General features: G+C 42.1%; 1 protein-coding gene across 1 annotated transcript; it reads left to right on the top strand.

Moving 5' to 3' along the window:
- The first annotated feature begins 11,763 nt into the window (after positions 1 to 11,763).
- On the top strand, positions 11,764 to 14,934 carry LOC128946233 (uncharacterized protein KIAA1958-like). The gene is given in 6 exon segments (XM_054290092.1): positions 11,764 to 13,734; positions 13,736 to 13,857; positions 13,859 to 14,028; positions 14,031 to 14,138; positions 14,141 to 14,264; positions 14,266 to 14,934. Coding segments are annotated over 6 exon segments (750 nt in total). The 5' UTR covers positions 11,764 to 13,578; the 3' UTR covers positions 14,336 to 14,934.
- Positions 14,935 to 16,010: the final 1,076 nt, after the last annotated feature.

The raw sequence follows: 16,010 nt of genomic DNA, 5'->3' as shown, positions 1-16,010 counted from the left end.
GTGCTAGGAGAAACAGCTAACGCAAGGATTTTGTCTTCCCCTGCATGCAATGTTTAATCTTTCTAATCTTTTAATGTAAATGTATTTTTTGCCATTTTGTAAATTGACAAGATTAGCACAGTTTCTTCCAAAACAGCAGTTGGCAAACATATTTTGCGTAAGTATAACTAAATTTCCATCTAACTGAATTATCCATAGTGACCAATTCATTCTTAGAGTTAAAGCTCTGAAAGGTTAACACTCACTCACTGACTTTAACAACTTTTTTTAAGAACAGTTTGCAAAACTGTTTGTAGGTTTAAAAAAACTTTTGTTTATTAAAAATATTACACTGTCTTGAATAATAATAATAATAACTCCTCTATGCATTATGTAATTCAGTGATATTGCTCTTGAAATTTTGCATGTGTTCTAGATGTTCTGACATTTGTATGTTTATGTGGTACTTGTAAAAACCCTAACCATTGCTGCTATAATCACCACCATTTTAGGAAAGTGAAAATTGTACTATGAAGCTGTGCCAGGATTTTTGTGTGTCATACTAAAACTGCATTCTGCTGATCATTTCTTAGTTTATGCCAGTATTTAGTGCCTTCTGTAGAAGGAATCAATATGTTGTGGTAGATGGGATGTGCCAAATTTCTAATACCTTGTCTGCATAGCTTATCTATCACTTACCAGCTTGAAGCTTAAAAAAGAAGTAAAAGGGAAAAAAATTAACTCTCCATCTTTCTTTCAAGTGTCTTCCCATTGATTTTAATTTGGAAAACCTTTGATAGAGCTGAAAGAAAGCCATGTTCTCCTGCCACGCCTCCTGCAGCAGCAATCTACCAACTGTGAGGGGTATGAGGGAATGTGTAACACCATTGGTAATGGATCTAATGAATAGCAAGCCTGCTCAAGTAATTTTGGAGCATGCAAAAACACCATTTAATTAAAGCAGTCCTCTGATTACCATAAGAAACTGTTAGCTCTCATAGCAGTTTTGAGCTGGCTCTTGTAAACAAGTGTCACCCTGGTCAAGTGGTGGATTCCAGTCTCTGCTCTGCCTCTACGGAAGCCACACATTGCTGCCAAATGAGACTTGGATGAAAGTCAAGCCCAAGATTTTTGGTCTTTTTCTTTCCAACTGCCTGCATGGCAGACAAGCCCTGTTTATCAAAATTCTGACATTGCATTTTCAGTTCCTCTTCTACCCTCTGTGTAAAATCTGGCAGTATTGTAAATGCACACAAGCACATGCATTTGTTTTGATCTTTGTAAGATTCTGACAGGCTGAAATTGTATCATACTGTACTAATACAACAAACAGGCAAGAGGGAAATGTGAGATACCTCTCGTGGATTTCCCAGCCACCAGGCATGGTTCACTGTACCTAAGCTGGTCTTTAAGATAATATTTCCATCTCTGTTGAGACATGAAGGCTGTCTTGGAAAGCCTTTTCAAATCAAAATAACAAGTCATGAGAAAACCTGCATGACTGGGCAAAATAAGAATACATTGAGTTCATCCTTAGAAGTATTGGTCTGAAGTCATCTCTGTCTCCAAGCAGGAAAACTGACAGCCCTTGTGATGTAAAACACTTCCAAAAGTTAACATTTATGCCAAATTTTTCAACGTAGTTGTTCCTTTTAGTGACACCCCAGACACTTAAAAAAGGCAATATTAAAGGAAGCATACACAATACACTGAAAATTATCCAGCATAGTAGGTTGCAAACTGGTCCACCAAAACCTGATGAATTCAAAACTCCAGCTGAAGATTAAAACCTTTCACAAGTGATAGGATATTGAAAAGCCTTTTGCAGCACCTCAGTTTCTATCAGTTGGAGAGAATAGGGCTCTCTTCAGAAATTATAGGTCCTGTAATTGTCCTTTAAAAACTGGAAGCTCCTTCAGACTTGCTTTACCAGATGAGGAGCCAGCTGGGACTAGTTACAGTGTGGTTCTCCATTGTTTTGGTTGTCTAGTAGCCATTTACACATGAACATGTGCTTCCACTAGTATGAGTGAAGAGTTTTCACTCCACAGAACTCCTGCCTGCATGGCCCTAATATTGAATATTCAAGGCATGGTCTTTCATCCTATGTTTCTTCTATGTATGAGTAGATCAGAGTCTCAGTGGTCTCACCATTGCACTAATTGTCTTACCAACTTGTCTTTCTAACTTCTATGTGTTGGCCTAATTTGCCAAAAAAAACCAGATTTCAACACAGCAGCTGGTTTTTTCCCATCTTCTTATTTTCCATAGTGAAGCTAGGTATATCTGCATTATCTTCAGCTTAGATTCGAGTCAGAAAAGCCATCAGCATCCTTTATTTCCAGGTTGCACACTGGAAATGCAGTAAGAGTTCTATAGGTGCAGACCTGATCTGGCCTGCTGCCTGTGGCATGTCAGTCTCTAGTTGCATTTGTTTGCTTTTCACCACAATTAATCAGTTTCAAGATGCAGATTAGATTATATTAATGGTGTGCTCGTTTAGATACCACCTTCCAATCACAGTGATTCCTTCTGTGTACATACTGTCTGTCCTGTAATTGCATTTTGTCTGATGTGCATTATATTGTAGGACCAGCTTTCCTTTTTCCTTTTAAATATAGCTTAGCCTATGCTGCTGAAAGGATCCAGGAAAGAATTATCTATCCAAACCCCAGTGGAATTTGGGATCTAGCTTTTTTTAGACCCCCTTGCAAGCCCCAGCTGTAATCAGCTATTTAAGGCAGAGATTTTAGCATGAGGAGTGCTGTGTATCATCCACTCCAAATGCAGTTGCTTGTACACAGGGCACCTTCTTACACAGATCCCTTGTTCTGGCATTTGTGAGATTAACTGAACAGAAGTTTATTAGGGAGAAGTAATATTTTAGTGCATTTTGATGCATTAAGCTCTGCAAATCTAGAAATCTGGGGGGAAGGGGGAGATTACTGGATCATTTTCTGAAAATATGAGTAACTGTCAAGTTTTTCAATTAGTCCATTTTCAATTAACTGTTTGGCCCCATTGTCCTCAAATTACCCTATTTCTGTACTTGCACAGCATCAGGAAAAAAACAAGCAAAAAGGTTTTGTGGCTGTAAACGAAGAAGGATTTCATAACCCACTTTGAACCTCAGGTCCCCAGTGGTGTTTCCATGGCTGGTAATTCTTTTACTCATCAACTGGATAAGTTTTGACCCATGTGAATGTCATATTGCCATGCCTGCAGCATATTTTTAAGTAGCAAACTTCATACATGGTAAGCTCCTTCGCTGGTGAAGATTGATATGGTCAACAAAGTTGTCTGTCACTTGTGTCAGTTAAATTTTTTGTTGTTGTTGTTGTTGTGATGTATTTTTCTTCTTCAAGACACTCCACTGTTTGTTAATGGGGATAGACTAATCAAATGTGTATTGTACTGTTGTCTGCCATAATGTCTTGAAAAATATTCTTTAAGTATTTGAGTGCAGAAGTGCCCTCAATAAGAAGAAAATAAAGACCAAGAGGGTTTTTTTTTAAGGTAGTATTTATGAGTTTTCTCTCTTGCTTAGTTCTCAGATAGTTAGGCTTCTGAAAATAATGGATTCTGTTTGTGCTAATTGGAGTATGACATTCACTGTTACTGGTCTGTAAATTCCAGAGATATTCAGATCTTTATTGCACTTCACCTCCATTTTTATTCTCTCATGATAATCTTTAAGAAGTCTGATTCTGCTGCATTAGAGATTGGTTTCAGTGTCTGTACAATGTTTGCTACTATTGTAGTGTGACTTTGTATTTTTGATTTTTAAAATTTGTATTGGTACAGCCTTAACTTACAGAAATAAAGACCATTTAAAATAAATCAAAATAGTCATTGATGTCTGTGGTAAGTGCATGCTTTATTCACAGTATTTTGTCTGTAATTAGGTGTAGCAACCAAGTCTTATGTATTTAATAAATTGTTTTCTGCAAAGTTGACTCTTTTCTTTAATCAAGTAAAAATAATTTATGAGGCATTTCAAATCATATTGTATAAAAAAAGCACAAGCTGTGTCTCATGTTTTTCAAGTGTGAGTATCTGCATAGCTGGGGAGTTCCCATGCACCTCTGCTGCATTTTGATTAGCAGAGTCTAAGTCAGCTGACCAAGAAATAGTTGCTGTCATACATTCCTAACTTCTGGGGTTGTGTTTCAGGAAAACAGTTAAACAATTGCTTAAGTATGTCCTTCCCTGCTCAGGAATGTACTTAAAAGCAAACTTGACTTAAACCATGTATTTATTTAATCTCAATATAGTAGGACTGAAAGCCTACATTCTTAGAGCCATTTTGGAGAGCCTTTTGGAAGTCATTTTCCTGAACCTCAATTCCAAGGCACAATTTGGCCTGAAATTATTTATTTTGTATGCAGAATTTCAGCAGTAAGGTCTGCTTTCCATATTGTTTCATTTTAAAGTTCATTTAGAATAAAGTGTGAATCCAAGAATATGCATCTTTTAAGGCAGGCTTGTTTTTCTGTTCAAGAGGTTTTAAAATGAAAAGACAAGAAAACTAAAGCTAATAAAGCCCCTATATTATGAAAGTGAAAGATCCCAATTGGAAAAAGGTCAATGTTTAGAGTTCTGCCAAAGGAACATGAGAAAAAGGAAAAAGCCAAATCCCTCTGAAAAGTGGTATCTAGGGAACAGCAATGAGTGTTGTTTTTAGGACATCAATGCAGGATAGTGCAGGACAGTAAGAGGTAGGTGACATCATGGGTGAGATATAGAGGAACATGCTTTTCACCAGGTATTCTGGGAATGCATTTCCACCACCTGGCAAATTCTGCCAAAAAAAATCCATTATTGATGCTTGGTGCTAGCAGATGGACTGTGCTCATAAAACATGTAAAAAGAATCCTGTCAAAGTTCCTGCTGTTTTCCCAGTAACAAGTGGAAGGAAGAAAGGACAACTTTTGGATGAAGAGACATGGAAGTTACACGTGCACAGTAAACTTGTTGGATTAAACTTTGTAGCTTGGATTAAACTGTCTTCACAGAGGTAGAAGGTAATGAGCTTCTGTTGGTCTAAAAGTGAGTATGCAGTAGGTGGTTAATGGTTAAGGTGTTTAATGCAGATTCAGGTAAGTAAATTGGCAAAATTCTGGTACATAGCTACTTTCACTTTTCCCTTTGTACACTGATTAACTTAGATTGCCACTTGAAGAACTGCTGTGCTCCCATAGCTGGTGGAATGGCTGGATAACCAGCAGCAGTGTGCACATGCTGGCAGCATATGAGATGCTTGCTTTGCTGCTTCTCTAAAAAACTAGAAGGAAATGACACCTGGAGGAGCTTTAAGACAAAATCCTGCATGTAGCATGATGTGAGTGGAGTTTATCAGGGACAGGTATTTCGACTGATGCAGTTTAACATTTTTGCCAGTGATGTGGAGAGTGGGATTGAGAGAACCCTCAGCAAGTTTGCTAAAAACACTGAGCTGTGTGGTGTGGTGACACTCTGGAGGGAAGGGATACCTGAGTGTGGGCTGATGCATGAAGTTGAACAAGGTGCTGCACCTGGGCTGGGGCAATCCCAAGGACAAACGCAGGCTGGGAAGAGAATGGATGGAGAGCAGCCCTGTGAGCAGGACTGGGGGGTGCTGGTGGGTGAGAGGCTGGGCATGACCCAGCCATGGGCACTCCCAGCCCAGAGAGCCAAACGTGCCCTGGGCTGCATCCAGAGCAGCGTGGGCAGCAGGGCAGGGAGGGGATTCTGCCCCTCTGCTCTGCTCTGGGGAGAGCCCACCTGGAACCTGCAGCCAGCTCTGGGCTCCCCAACATAAGAAAGATGTGGACCTCATGGAGCAAATCCAGAAAAGAGCCATGACAATGACCAGAAGGCTGGAGCACCTTTCTACAAGAACAGAATGGCTGGGGCTGTTCAGCCTGGAGAGGAGAAGGCTCTGTGGAGATTTCATAGGTATCTTCCAGTACCTAAAGGGGTTCTAATAGAAAGGTGCAGAGGAACTTTTTCCAAGGGCATGAAGTGATAGGATAAGGGGGAATGCCTTTTAACCAAAAAGGGGAAAGGGAAAACCTTTTAACCAGGGTGAGGTTAGTTTAGATATTAGGAAGAAATCCTTTGCTGTGAGGGTGGTGAGACACTGGCACAGGTTGCAGATAGAAGCTGTGGATGCTCCATCTCTGGAAGTGTCAAAGGCCAGGTTAGTTGGGTTTTGGATGGGGTCCAGAGCAAGGTACCCATTTGTGGCAGAGAGTTGGAACTAGATGATCTCCAAGGTCCCTTCCAATCCAAACATTTATATGACTCTATGATTATTGACCTGAAAACTCCTAATGTACTAGCAATAACTTTTAGTTACACTTGTCACCACATCTCCTAGTTTTGCTTGTGGAGCCTGTGGCCATGCAGGCACGGCTGGGCTGCTGTTCTGTACCACCCCCATCATCGCTGGGCTGTGGCTTCGGGAGTAGAAAAAGCGAACACACTGCAGAAGCAGCACTGTTTTCTTCCTCAGGGAACTTTCTGGGACCACCATGGCAGACTCTGTCCCTCTCCTGCTACTGCCTATCCCTTCCTGTCCCTCAGAAAGAATGCAACTCCAAGCAGCAAGCACAGCTGAGCCCAGCAGAGCACCATGGTGACCGTGTGGGAAGAACCATGGGGAATAAAACTGAGCCTGAGCCTGAGCCTGAGCCCAGCCAAGCCAAGCCCAGCCAAGCAGAGAAGACCCAAGACAAGCTGATGCTACTAAGCACAGTTGAACCCAGCAGTCAAAATTAGGTGACACAACACAGATTATTCCAGCTTTTGGGAGGTTTTTCTGTCATTTTTATTCACTGTCTTGTGCTCAGGGACTGAGAATGCCATCTGGGGAGAGCATCTGCCATCTTGTCTTTGTCTCAGCAGCCAAGCATGCTGAGTTGAGGTAGCGAACATCTCTTGTGTGTAAAGCACCTTCCCTTTGGCATACTTTTGTTATTAGTATTGCGCCGCTTTTCTGTGTTTCTTATTTAATTGCCGTTTGTTTTCAGTAAATTTTTATCTCAACCACTGTTATCTCAACATTTGTCCCTCTCTCACTGGAATAGGAGTAGGGGGAACAGGAACACCTTATCTGGAGTTTAATTCCAAGCTATTTTTAAACCACCACACCATGCAAAATAGTAAATGAAACAGGACTGGAGAAAACCATGCTTTAAATGTGTAGCTCAGGAAAAGCAGCAGAAGCATTGAGCACTGAGGAGATAGGATGCCACTAGCCATGGAACCATTAACTCTGTCATACAAGATGATGCCATTCATCTGCTTCTGGAAGGAGATTTCTGTGTGTCTGGACCTTGGTGAAGGACACCTGAAGGCTCAGGGTGGACAGAAGTTCTCATGTGCAAAGGGTCGCATGAAGAAATGATTGAGTAGAAAAACATTGCCCATGCTACAAAAACGGAGAGTTAGGCTGTATCCTCCTCTGCCATGCCATCTGCTGTGGGGGTCACCTCTCCACAGCATCTGTGCTCAGTCTCATGGGTCTGGAGCCCCTTCTGGAGACACGTCTGTTTACACAGTTGTAAAAAGTGGTTATGAAACTATTCAGCAGACCAGAAATTGATCAGACCACATTGGTGCTGCATCAGGCCCCTGATGCTTGCAGGCCAGCAGGAAATATGTTCTGGCTCACCCAGTGAGAGCTGGGTGCCTCTAAACAGCATCTAAAATCCTTGTTCTTGCTGAACAACAGCGGGATCTGCCAGGAGCCTGTGGTGTGTGTCAGTGTCTTTGCTGCATGTGCTAGCACAAAAGTCAGTAAGAGGCAGTTGAAGATGAGCAGAATCTGTGGATTTTAGGAACCTCCAGATACTGCAGATATCTTTATCTTCTTTATTTACAGTAGTTGTGGGGGAAGATTAGTATTTTGCCTCCATAGAGGGAGGATGAATACAGATGCTGTTTTTTCTGATGTAGTGCCACTGAGAAGGTGACTGCTGACTTGCATTATGAGCAGCAGGGAACTCTGCATGAGGAACTGCCTGTGCTCTAGAAGAAGCATGCAGAGATGGAAAGAGGCATCAGAGCTGAGCTCTAACTAGTTTTGATGGCACCTTTTTATCTCATCTGACAACTCTCCTCCTCTTCCCTCACCAAACACATGCACAGTGCAACTCCTGGCATCAGCATGGAGCAGAGCATTAGGTGTCCAGACACTTACCATGTGCATTTCAACTTAAATGGTCTGGCATGGAGCACTCACCAGCCATCAGATAATTGCACAATTGTCTGCATAGATGTAGGGTGTGTGCGTGTTTTGGCAAGAAAATATGACTGTTTTCTTCCTGTATCATCTCAGTGACAGACGTTTGGCAAGAGGGCTTGTGCCTGCACAGACGGCAGTGTTGTGTGATTTTGCAGGGTTTCTGCTATGAGTATGGCATCAGCTGAACCAAAAACAGAGATAAATTTTCCAAAGGCACCTGCCTTACTGAGGTAAGGAAGCTCAGGTGCTGTGTGTTCACATGGCTAGCCTGCGTCCCCTGAAGTGTAGTTAGAAAATAAACCCTCCACGAAGACCCAGGAAGAGGGAGACAAAAGGCATTTTAGGGATGAGGGAGCAGGACTCAGATTTAGGTGCAAGATCTCCTCCTTTATTAGTTACTCATGTACCTACAGTGGCACTGAGTTTGCACAGGCAGCCTGCCAGTTACACACAAAAATTCAGTCCTGTGGGACTTGATCTAGAATAGTCTAGTGCTGATGTGATTATAACACAGGGAACCAGTGATTGCATGGCTCTTCTGGCTGCTTAATGCTTTTCCAAATTCAGTCTGATAGGCCCCAGTAGGAACTCCTTAAGGAGTAAGGGTGTAGATTTGTTAGTATGTCCTGCTGATGGCCCAACAGTACTGCAAGTACTCTACCAGGTATTCAGACATAATTTCACATGCTTGGAGCATCATCTGGCTCCTGACAGGCAATGCTGGGCAAAGAGCTTTGTGGTTTGCTACGCAGCCACTGAAGTCAGTGATGGAGGCAGAATGGGAACACCCTTATCTTTAAACAGAGCCCATGAGCTGGTGTTGTATTGAACCAATATCCCAGTTTTTTCAGGACTCTTCTACATTGTTCAAGAATGAAAGTGATAAAGTGTTTTCTTTGGGACCAGAAAAAAGCAATTTATGCCAATAAAAAACCCCAAACAAACCAACCAACCAAACAGAAACCCCACCCAAACCCCATAAGCAAGGATGCTGTATTTCCTGGAGGAGTTCAAAGCAGGATAACTCTTATTCCAGCCTTCTGGTGATAGAACACCCTTACAGATGGTAGCTGATACATGCTTGCCATCACAAACTGTAATTTTATTTCAGTTTTATTTTGCTAGGCTAAGACTCCTTTTCTGCAAGCATTAGAGCTGCACACTTATTGCAGCAGCCATTGTTTTCTGATCTCATACACATCCAAGCCCTAGAGCAATTCATGCTATTTTTTGTTGTTTATGAGGACAAAGTTGGTACAAATGGAGAGGGGAGTTTTAAACCAGTTTCTCTTTCCCAGCCCTTGGGCTTTAGACAGCGCTTTTACTGAGGTGGCCAGCACCCCAAAGCCTGCTGTCATTGCAAGTTATTAAAAATGTTTAAGTCTATAACAAAATGAATTATTTATTTGATAGACACAAATTTAAACCACACAAGACTTTAACAGATGACTAACTACACAGGATAAGCAAGGAACAGTACTAGCAGATAAACAATACAGCATGAGACTGAGGTCCCTGTACTACAGCTAGTGAAGAAATATTATAGATTAGGATTCAATGCATCTTACCATCCAGTTTCTGATGGGGGATACATAGGACCCTTCCTCTCAGCTTCTGGAAAAGTATCCACGGAGATGCATCCAAACATCTTGGGAGAAGCCCTGAATATTTCCAGGGAGTGTGTAGGAGGCTTCTGTCTCTGTGGAAATTTGTGTAGTTTTATATTGTGAAGTAGTGTCTTTTGGTCAATGATATTTAATTTTTATCTCTCTCTACATCTGCTCTCAGAGCAAGGTGTTTATTCTCAGCTGGGGGTCTCAGCCCTCATGGCACCAGGGATAACCCCCTGGGTTATCTCATCCATATGCACCAGCTGAGATGTTGACACAAAGGTGTGTCGTGAGAAGGAAAGGAAAAACTGATACAGACCTTAATGTTCACAGCTGAGCACGTGCTATGAAGCATTCCTGAGAGGCAACCCGTGTACCCTCGTTCAGCACTGAGTGGCACTAATCAGAAGCTGTTACTGCAGGCTATCAAGTGCCAGAGCTCAGCTCAAACCAGACACACAACTTTTGAAGATCTGGAATGTGTAAAAAGTGGGAACTAGGACTTAATTTCCTAGCACATGATATACCTTGCCTTGGGAAGCCAGAAGCAATCTAAGTCTCTGTTTCCTGTTGCAGTTCAATAAATTGCCTAAATAAATTCTTGATTCAAGAAACAACCTTTCACGCCAAGGCCTGTCAGAAGGTAATTAAGTGGGATTAATTGCAGTGTGAGAATATCAGTGAGGCTGGAACTATTATATCTTTCAGGACAACTGGTGTTGTATATTTAGGATCTTGATTTTATAAGGTTGTTTCCCAAAATGCTCTGGGTGTCCTCAGAAGTAGTCCTTGGATGAGCTACTGTGTGCCAGTCACAACTCATAAGGTGGCAAGCAGTTTGTGGGGAAATGTGGCACTGAATGTTACTGATCCACGGCCTGGGCAGAGAAACACCCTGGGAAGTACAAAACCCTATGGGGAATGGGTAGGGGGCAAGCAGTGCCTGAAGAGTGGCTGCGAGAGGGTTGAGCGAGACCCAAGGGCACAAGAGGGCAAACCTCTGCCAAGGAGACGCTGGTGAGAGCAGCTCATCATTGCTGTGAGCACCCTGGCCTCTCTTAGCTCACCTGTCCACCTAACAACTCACCAAGCTCACAGCTCATCGAGTCAGCCAGGCTGCACACAGGCACAGGAGGAACATTTGCCATAATCAAAGGTTTTAAACACAGCTTAGTTTAGGAAAAATGCTTGCAGCCTACCTTTCAGATGGAAATAAGTCCTTTTGTCCACTGACTAGTGTGTGCAGAAGAGATGGGTCCCTTCAGTTCAGGAGATTTCTGTCCCTTGATAGACTTGCACAGAAATGTGCATTTATCACATGTTCTCTCTGTGTAGTTTTTTTCAGGCAATGTTTCTTGGAGTCTCCAGGACGAGACCTTGAGACGTCAGGGATGTGCACACCACGGACTGGGGACTCCTGTTACAGAAGAGTCCAGAGCTCAGAGGATTAGACAATGGGCCTGCATTGTTGGCCTGGTAGGGCTCATCTTTCCAGCTTGATTTTCTTGCAGTGCGTCCTTCAGCTGGATTTATGCAGTTCCTTTATCTTTGATATACTATATAAACAGAAAAATCTGCAAATATGTAAACTTCTTTTTAAAATCACATCTTCCTGGTGTGCAGCATTACACCTCTGGGACTGCAGTAACAGTCAGCAGTGGCCAAAAAAATCAGAGGTTTGAAGGAGAAATCCAGCCTCTCCCTCCCATTGACCTTGAATGTTCCACCTTTTCCCTCTTCCTACCACACTGAGATAGTCACTGTGGGAATCACAGTCCATCGATGTTCAGAGCAACCTCTCACTGCTGAATTCATTGGGCTGCAAAATCCCATTAATTTCAGCCCTATAAAAAGTAGACTTTAAAGTATAGTAGATATAATAAAATTTCAGTGGTATTGTAAAAATGCATTACTCTTTCAAAAAATACATTAAGTGTCCGAACATCTATAAAAAATTCTCCATGAATCCTCTGCTTTTAGTTCCTGCCTATAGGGCTGAAGCTCTCAATTTATGAAATGCACACTGCCTGTCTTCATTTAAGTCATGGTATTCACCCCAGTGCACCTGCCTTTGGTGCACTGAAGCAACAGGAACTTCTTTTGTTGTGCCTAATAGGGAGAAGAGAGTGTGTATGGGTGGAAATGCTGCTTGACTATCCTAGCCTGTCTGGCTTGCACAGACACCTGTGGTGGAGAGATGCACTGGCAGCACAGTGTCAGCCAGTAAAGGAATAGGGAGAGTTTTTTGATGGTGCCAACACCAATTAAAAACGGAAAAACCTTTGCCTTTGCCATCCTCCCACAGTTTCTACAGCAAGACAAAAGTACAGTAACACTGTGTAACTCCCTCTCTATTACTAGCTCTGTGTGGCAATACATTCTTAGCTTTTCAGCAGCAGTAGGGTAACTCATGTTGGTGCTTCTTAGTTTTCAGCACATAAACTCATGGGAAAGCATCAGGGAAAATTATCTTTCTTAAATTCTTCCTATTTTGTGAAAAACACATAAATTCCTACTCCTCAGCAATGGTGGCAGTGTGTCACTAGGACAAGCTATTTTTGTACCCTTTCTTTATTTTTTTCCAAGCATATTCAACTAAGCTCAACAATTTAATTCTGATGATGACTTCAAGTGCTGTGAGCCCCAACACCACTGAGGCTATCCCTGTGCTCTCAGTGTGTGGAGATAGTGGTGCGTCACCAAAGGACTCAGAGATTGTATGGGCATCACTACGGTCAGGGAACTTTGCAGAATACTGGTTTTTTTCAGTGCTGGGGAGTCATTCCTTCTGATGAAATGAAATTATCATAAAGTTTAAAAGAGAAGAATTTTCAGCCTTGTTTATGTGCTTGCGGTCTTGGGGATTTTCCAAGTTTCTCTCAATAAAACTGTAACCTTTTCTAATTTATACCCTGTTTCCTTCGTGGTTGATACAGTAGCTTTGAAACCCAGGGCGATGCTAAAGGTTTCCTTGTACATAATGCTTGTGCACAACCTTAGTCTCATGCTCTGTGAGACAAAATTTCCTGCTGTTACCCTAAGGTATGGTTTCTGCTTCTAGAGCTAGCCAGTGTAACCTTGGGCATTTGAGAACTTTTCTCCAAAAATGAACTCCCAGAAACATCAAAAACATTACCCCAAAATTAAGAACTTTGGCTAAGATCCAAAGTATAAAAACCCTGCTCACATTTTTTACTAAATTTCTCTGTTAGGTTTATCTAAGATATTGGCAGGCAAAAGCAGCCAGACTGGCAGTCTGATTGCAATACTGACATCTCATGGCTAAAAGAAGAAGTTGCTACCTTTCTTTCTTTTTCTCCTCATTCCTCCTCCATCTTCCTCTCCTTCGTCACCTGAAAAGTATCCATTTCCATAAGTACCACATTGGTGTGAAAGTACAGAGTATTACACCCAAGTGGCAGGTCACACACATTTACACAGTCACACTTCAGTGCAACTGGAACCTTCATTCACTTCAAAAAAAAAGCCAGGAATTTGGCTTCTTTCTTCTGAATCTGGATTTCTACAGCTGGTGTAAAAGTGGCACCAGCAAGCGAAATGCATATGATTTCTTTGAATGCCCCTTACACTGCTTACACAGCATTTCATTGCAGCCTCTTCCCCAAACTCTAAGGCTGCCAAGAAACAAATTTCTGGGGAAGCATGGAAGCTGTTGCAGGGTTCTTCAGAGAGAGCACAGAGATGCTCTAAATGTGTTTTCCCACCTGTGATGCATTTCCTTTCTGAAAATACATTGTAATGCTTTTATTTCCAATCCCAGCAGTGAAGGTGAGTGTGCCCCTGGAGGACTTCTATATCGCCATGAAGAAAACAGATGGATCTGACTTTGTAGACACATCATTCTGCACTATCCATCTAGGCTTGGATCAGATCCTCAGGAATGCCGGTGGAGGCTCTCTCCACCACCAGCAACACATTCAGCTCTTCCACGAGAAAACTGAAGAATAAGCCGGAGGTCTTGAGCAAGGCATGTCTGATGACTGCTCCCACAGTGTCTACTCCTTCCTTGTTGATGAGGAGAGGTGTGGAGGATAAGATGCCTGGGAGGTGACGGCCCCATAGCCCTGCTCTCCAGGGGGAAATACTGCAGCCAAGACCTGAACATGCAAATCTTGCAGGAGAAGGCAGGCAGAGAGTCTGATGACATTGTATTGCTGAGAGACTCCCAGAACAGGTTATTTTTTGCCAGAATGGTAGCAGGAGGCAAGAAAAGAGGCAGAACATGGACTGTTATGGCTGGATCCCCCATGAGCACAAGCTCTGCCCAGAGTGCCTTCTCTACAAGCACATGTGCATACAAGAGAGGCAAGTCACCCCTGCCTGGTGGTTTGGCAGCAGGTCAGAGGCATGAGGAATGGTTGGTACAAGGAGCCAAGGGTGGGGATATCCTCCCTCAGAGCTGTCATCTTCAAGCTGGTGAAGAAACCTGGAGCACTGTGAAAACTTTACTTTTGTTTCTTTCACTAAAGGTTTCCAGGAAGTTTTTCCATCTTAGCATCTAAGACAGAGCAACTCTGCCCTCTATCTGCTCTCCGCATCCAGCATCCCAAGCAGTCTCTAGGATGATGTGAACAAGTTTAGCTGCTTTCAAACAAGAGAAAGAAGTGGAATGACAGGACAGGGCAGAGGAAGGCAGAGCATGCTGAGGGCCCATTTTTGGGATGAATACTGATTTTTTTCTGAAGAGCTGGGGAGCAGTGGTCTCCTTCATCACTATGAGGTCTTCCAAGGAAAGAGCTGGTGCAGAGTTTTTTCTTCACTGGAGGCAGGTAACATGTATATGATGGATTTTCCTCCCCAGTAAGCATAGCTAGGAGAAAGGAGACTGAGTTCTGGGGACCAAGAACCCCTGAAGCTTAAGTGCCTATGCTTTCAGAGCCACTGTACAAAAATTATTTTCTTGTGAATCGTATTTTTTAATGGTTCACAGCTTTGTAAGCTTGTTTGGCATATTGTAAATACAGTTATTTTTCATTACCTGATCATTTACACTAGATCTGTAGGCACTGATATAAACTACTACAGGTTTACCAATTAATAAACAAAGACATAGAATTAATTAGCAAATAATTAGCAGACAAAAAATAGCATCACCAAAGAACAGCATTTTCGGTCAGTCATGTATAAATGGGTGAACACTTAAATTTAAAAAAAAACCAGTTTGGGGCTGACCAGGTTTTGAGACATTTTAAGAGGGGCTTGTATCAGAAGTCAAATTCTCGGTCTGACACCCAAATTGTATGTATGTAATTTTCAAAAATTGGTGATCAGGTATAAAAATAATTGCCCTGAACTTCTACAGCTATGGTCCACGAGTGGCTTGGTCCACTTTCTCTTGAGAGGAAAACTTCCTTTCAGCTGGAGCTGTGACAAGCCTTTAAGTCACAAACAAAGACAACCTGGAAGACAGCACAGAGCTGGGGAGCAGTATTTGATGTGCAATCAGCTTCTGTTCCACTGGAAAGGTATGGCTGGGTTTTTATCTATCCTATTGCAGTGCTGTGAGAGGACTGGTGAGGTTTACCATGCCCACTATACAGACATTGACTGTTCTAGTTCTGTGTAACACATCTCCCCTGCCACATCAGAATAAAGCAGAACACTATGGCATAATTGTTGATCATCATCTGACTACTAATGAGATGAAAATGTTTCAACAGATATCCTTGCAACTGGAATCTTTAACTCAACTGGAACCAGTAAGATCATTATTCCTTCATCTGAGTTTTGAATTTTTTTCAATTCCAAGTCCAGTCCCTAAATGCAAAAAAATTAAGGACACAATTCCCACCAATTATGTGAATTATGAATGCAGGAAAGTTAACACTTGCTGGTAAAAACGCGTTATATGTCATATCAGTAAGAACCCTAGCTGTGATTCAGTGTTTTGCTTTGTTCTTCATGAAAATGGTCCTGGTTTTGAAAAGCTGACATATTTATAGAGATCTGCAAGGTGTATTTTGTTACTTGCTGTAAATATTACTTATGGGGATATTCTGAAGTCAATTTGATTGTCAAAGAGAAGTCTGTAACTTTCACTATAGCGTACGCATTAGGAAATCCCATAGGTAGATCTCCTGCCACTTGAAACCAATATTGTAGGAAATAGCTGACAGAAAAGAAAAACATAGATAAGAGTCAGGGAAGGGGAAGGAGACCTAGCACTGGCT

The sequence above is a fragment of the Melozone crissalis genome, unplaced genomic scaffold (assembly GCF_028551555.1).
Source record: "Melozone crissalis strain CALT ecotype California unplaced genomic scaffold, PUWL_Pcris_2 ptg000005l_1, whole genome shotgun sequence".
NCBI lineage: Eukaryota > Metazoa > Chordata > Aves > Passeriformes > Passerellidae > Melozone > Melozone crissalis.
Note: the sequence above shows the minus strand (reverse complement) of the source record. Positions and strands in the feature narration are given on the sequence as shown.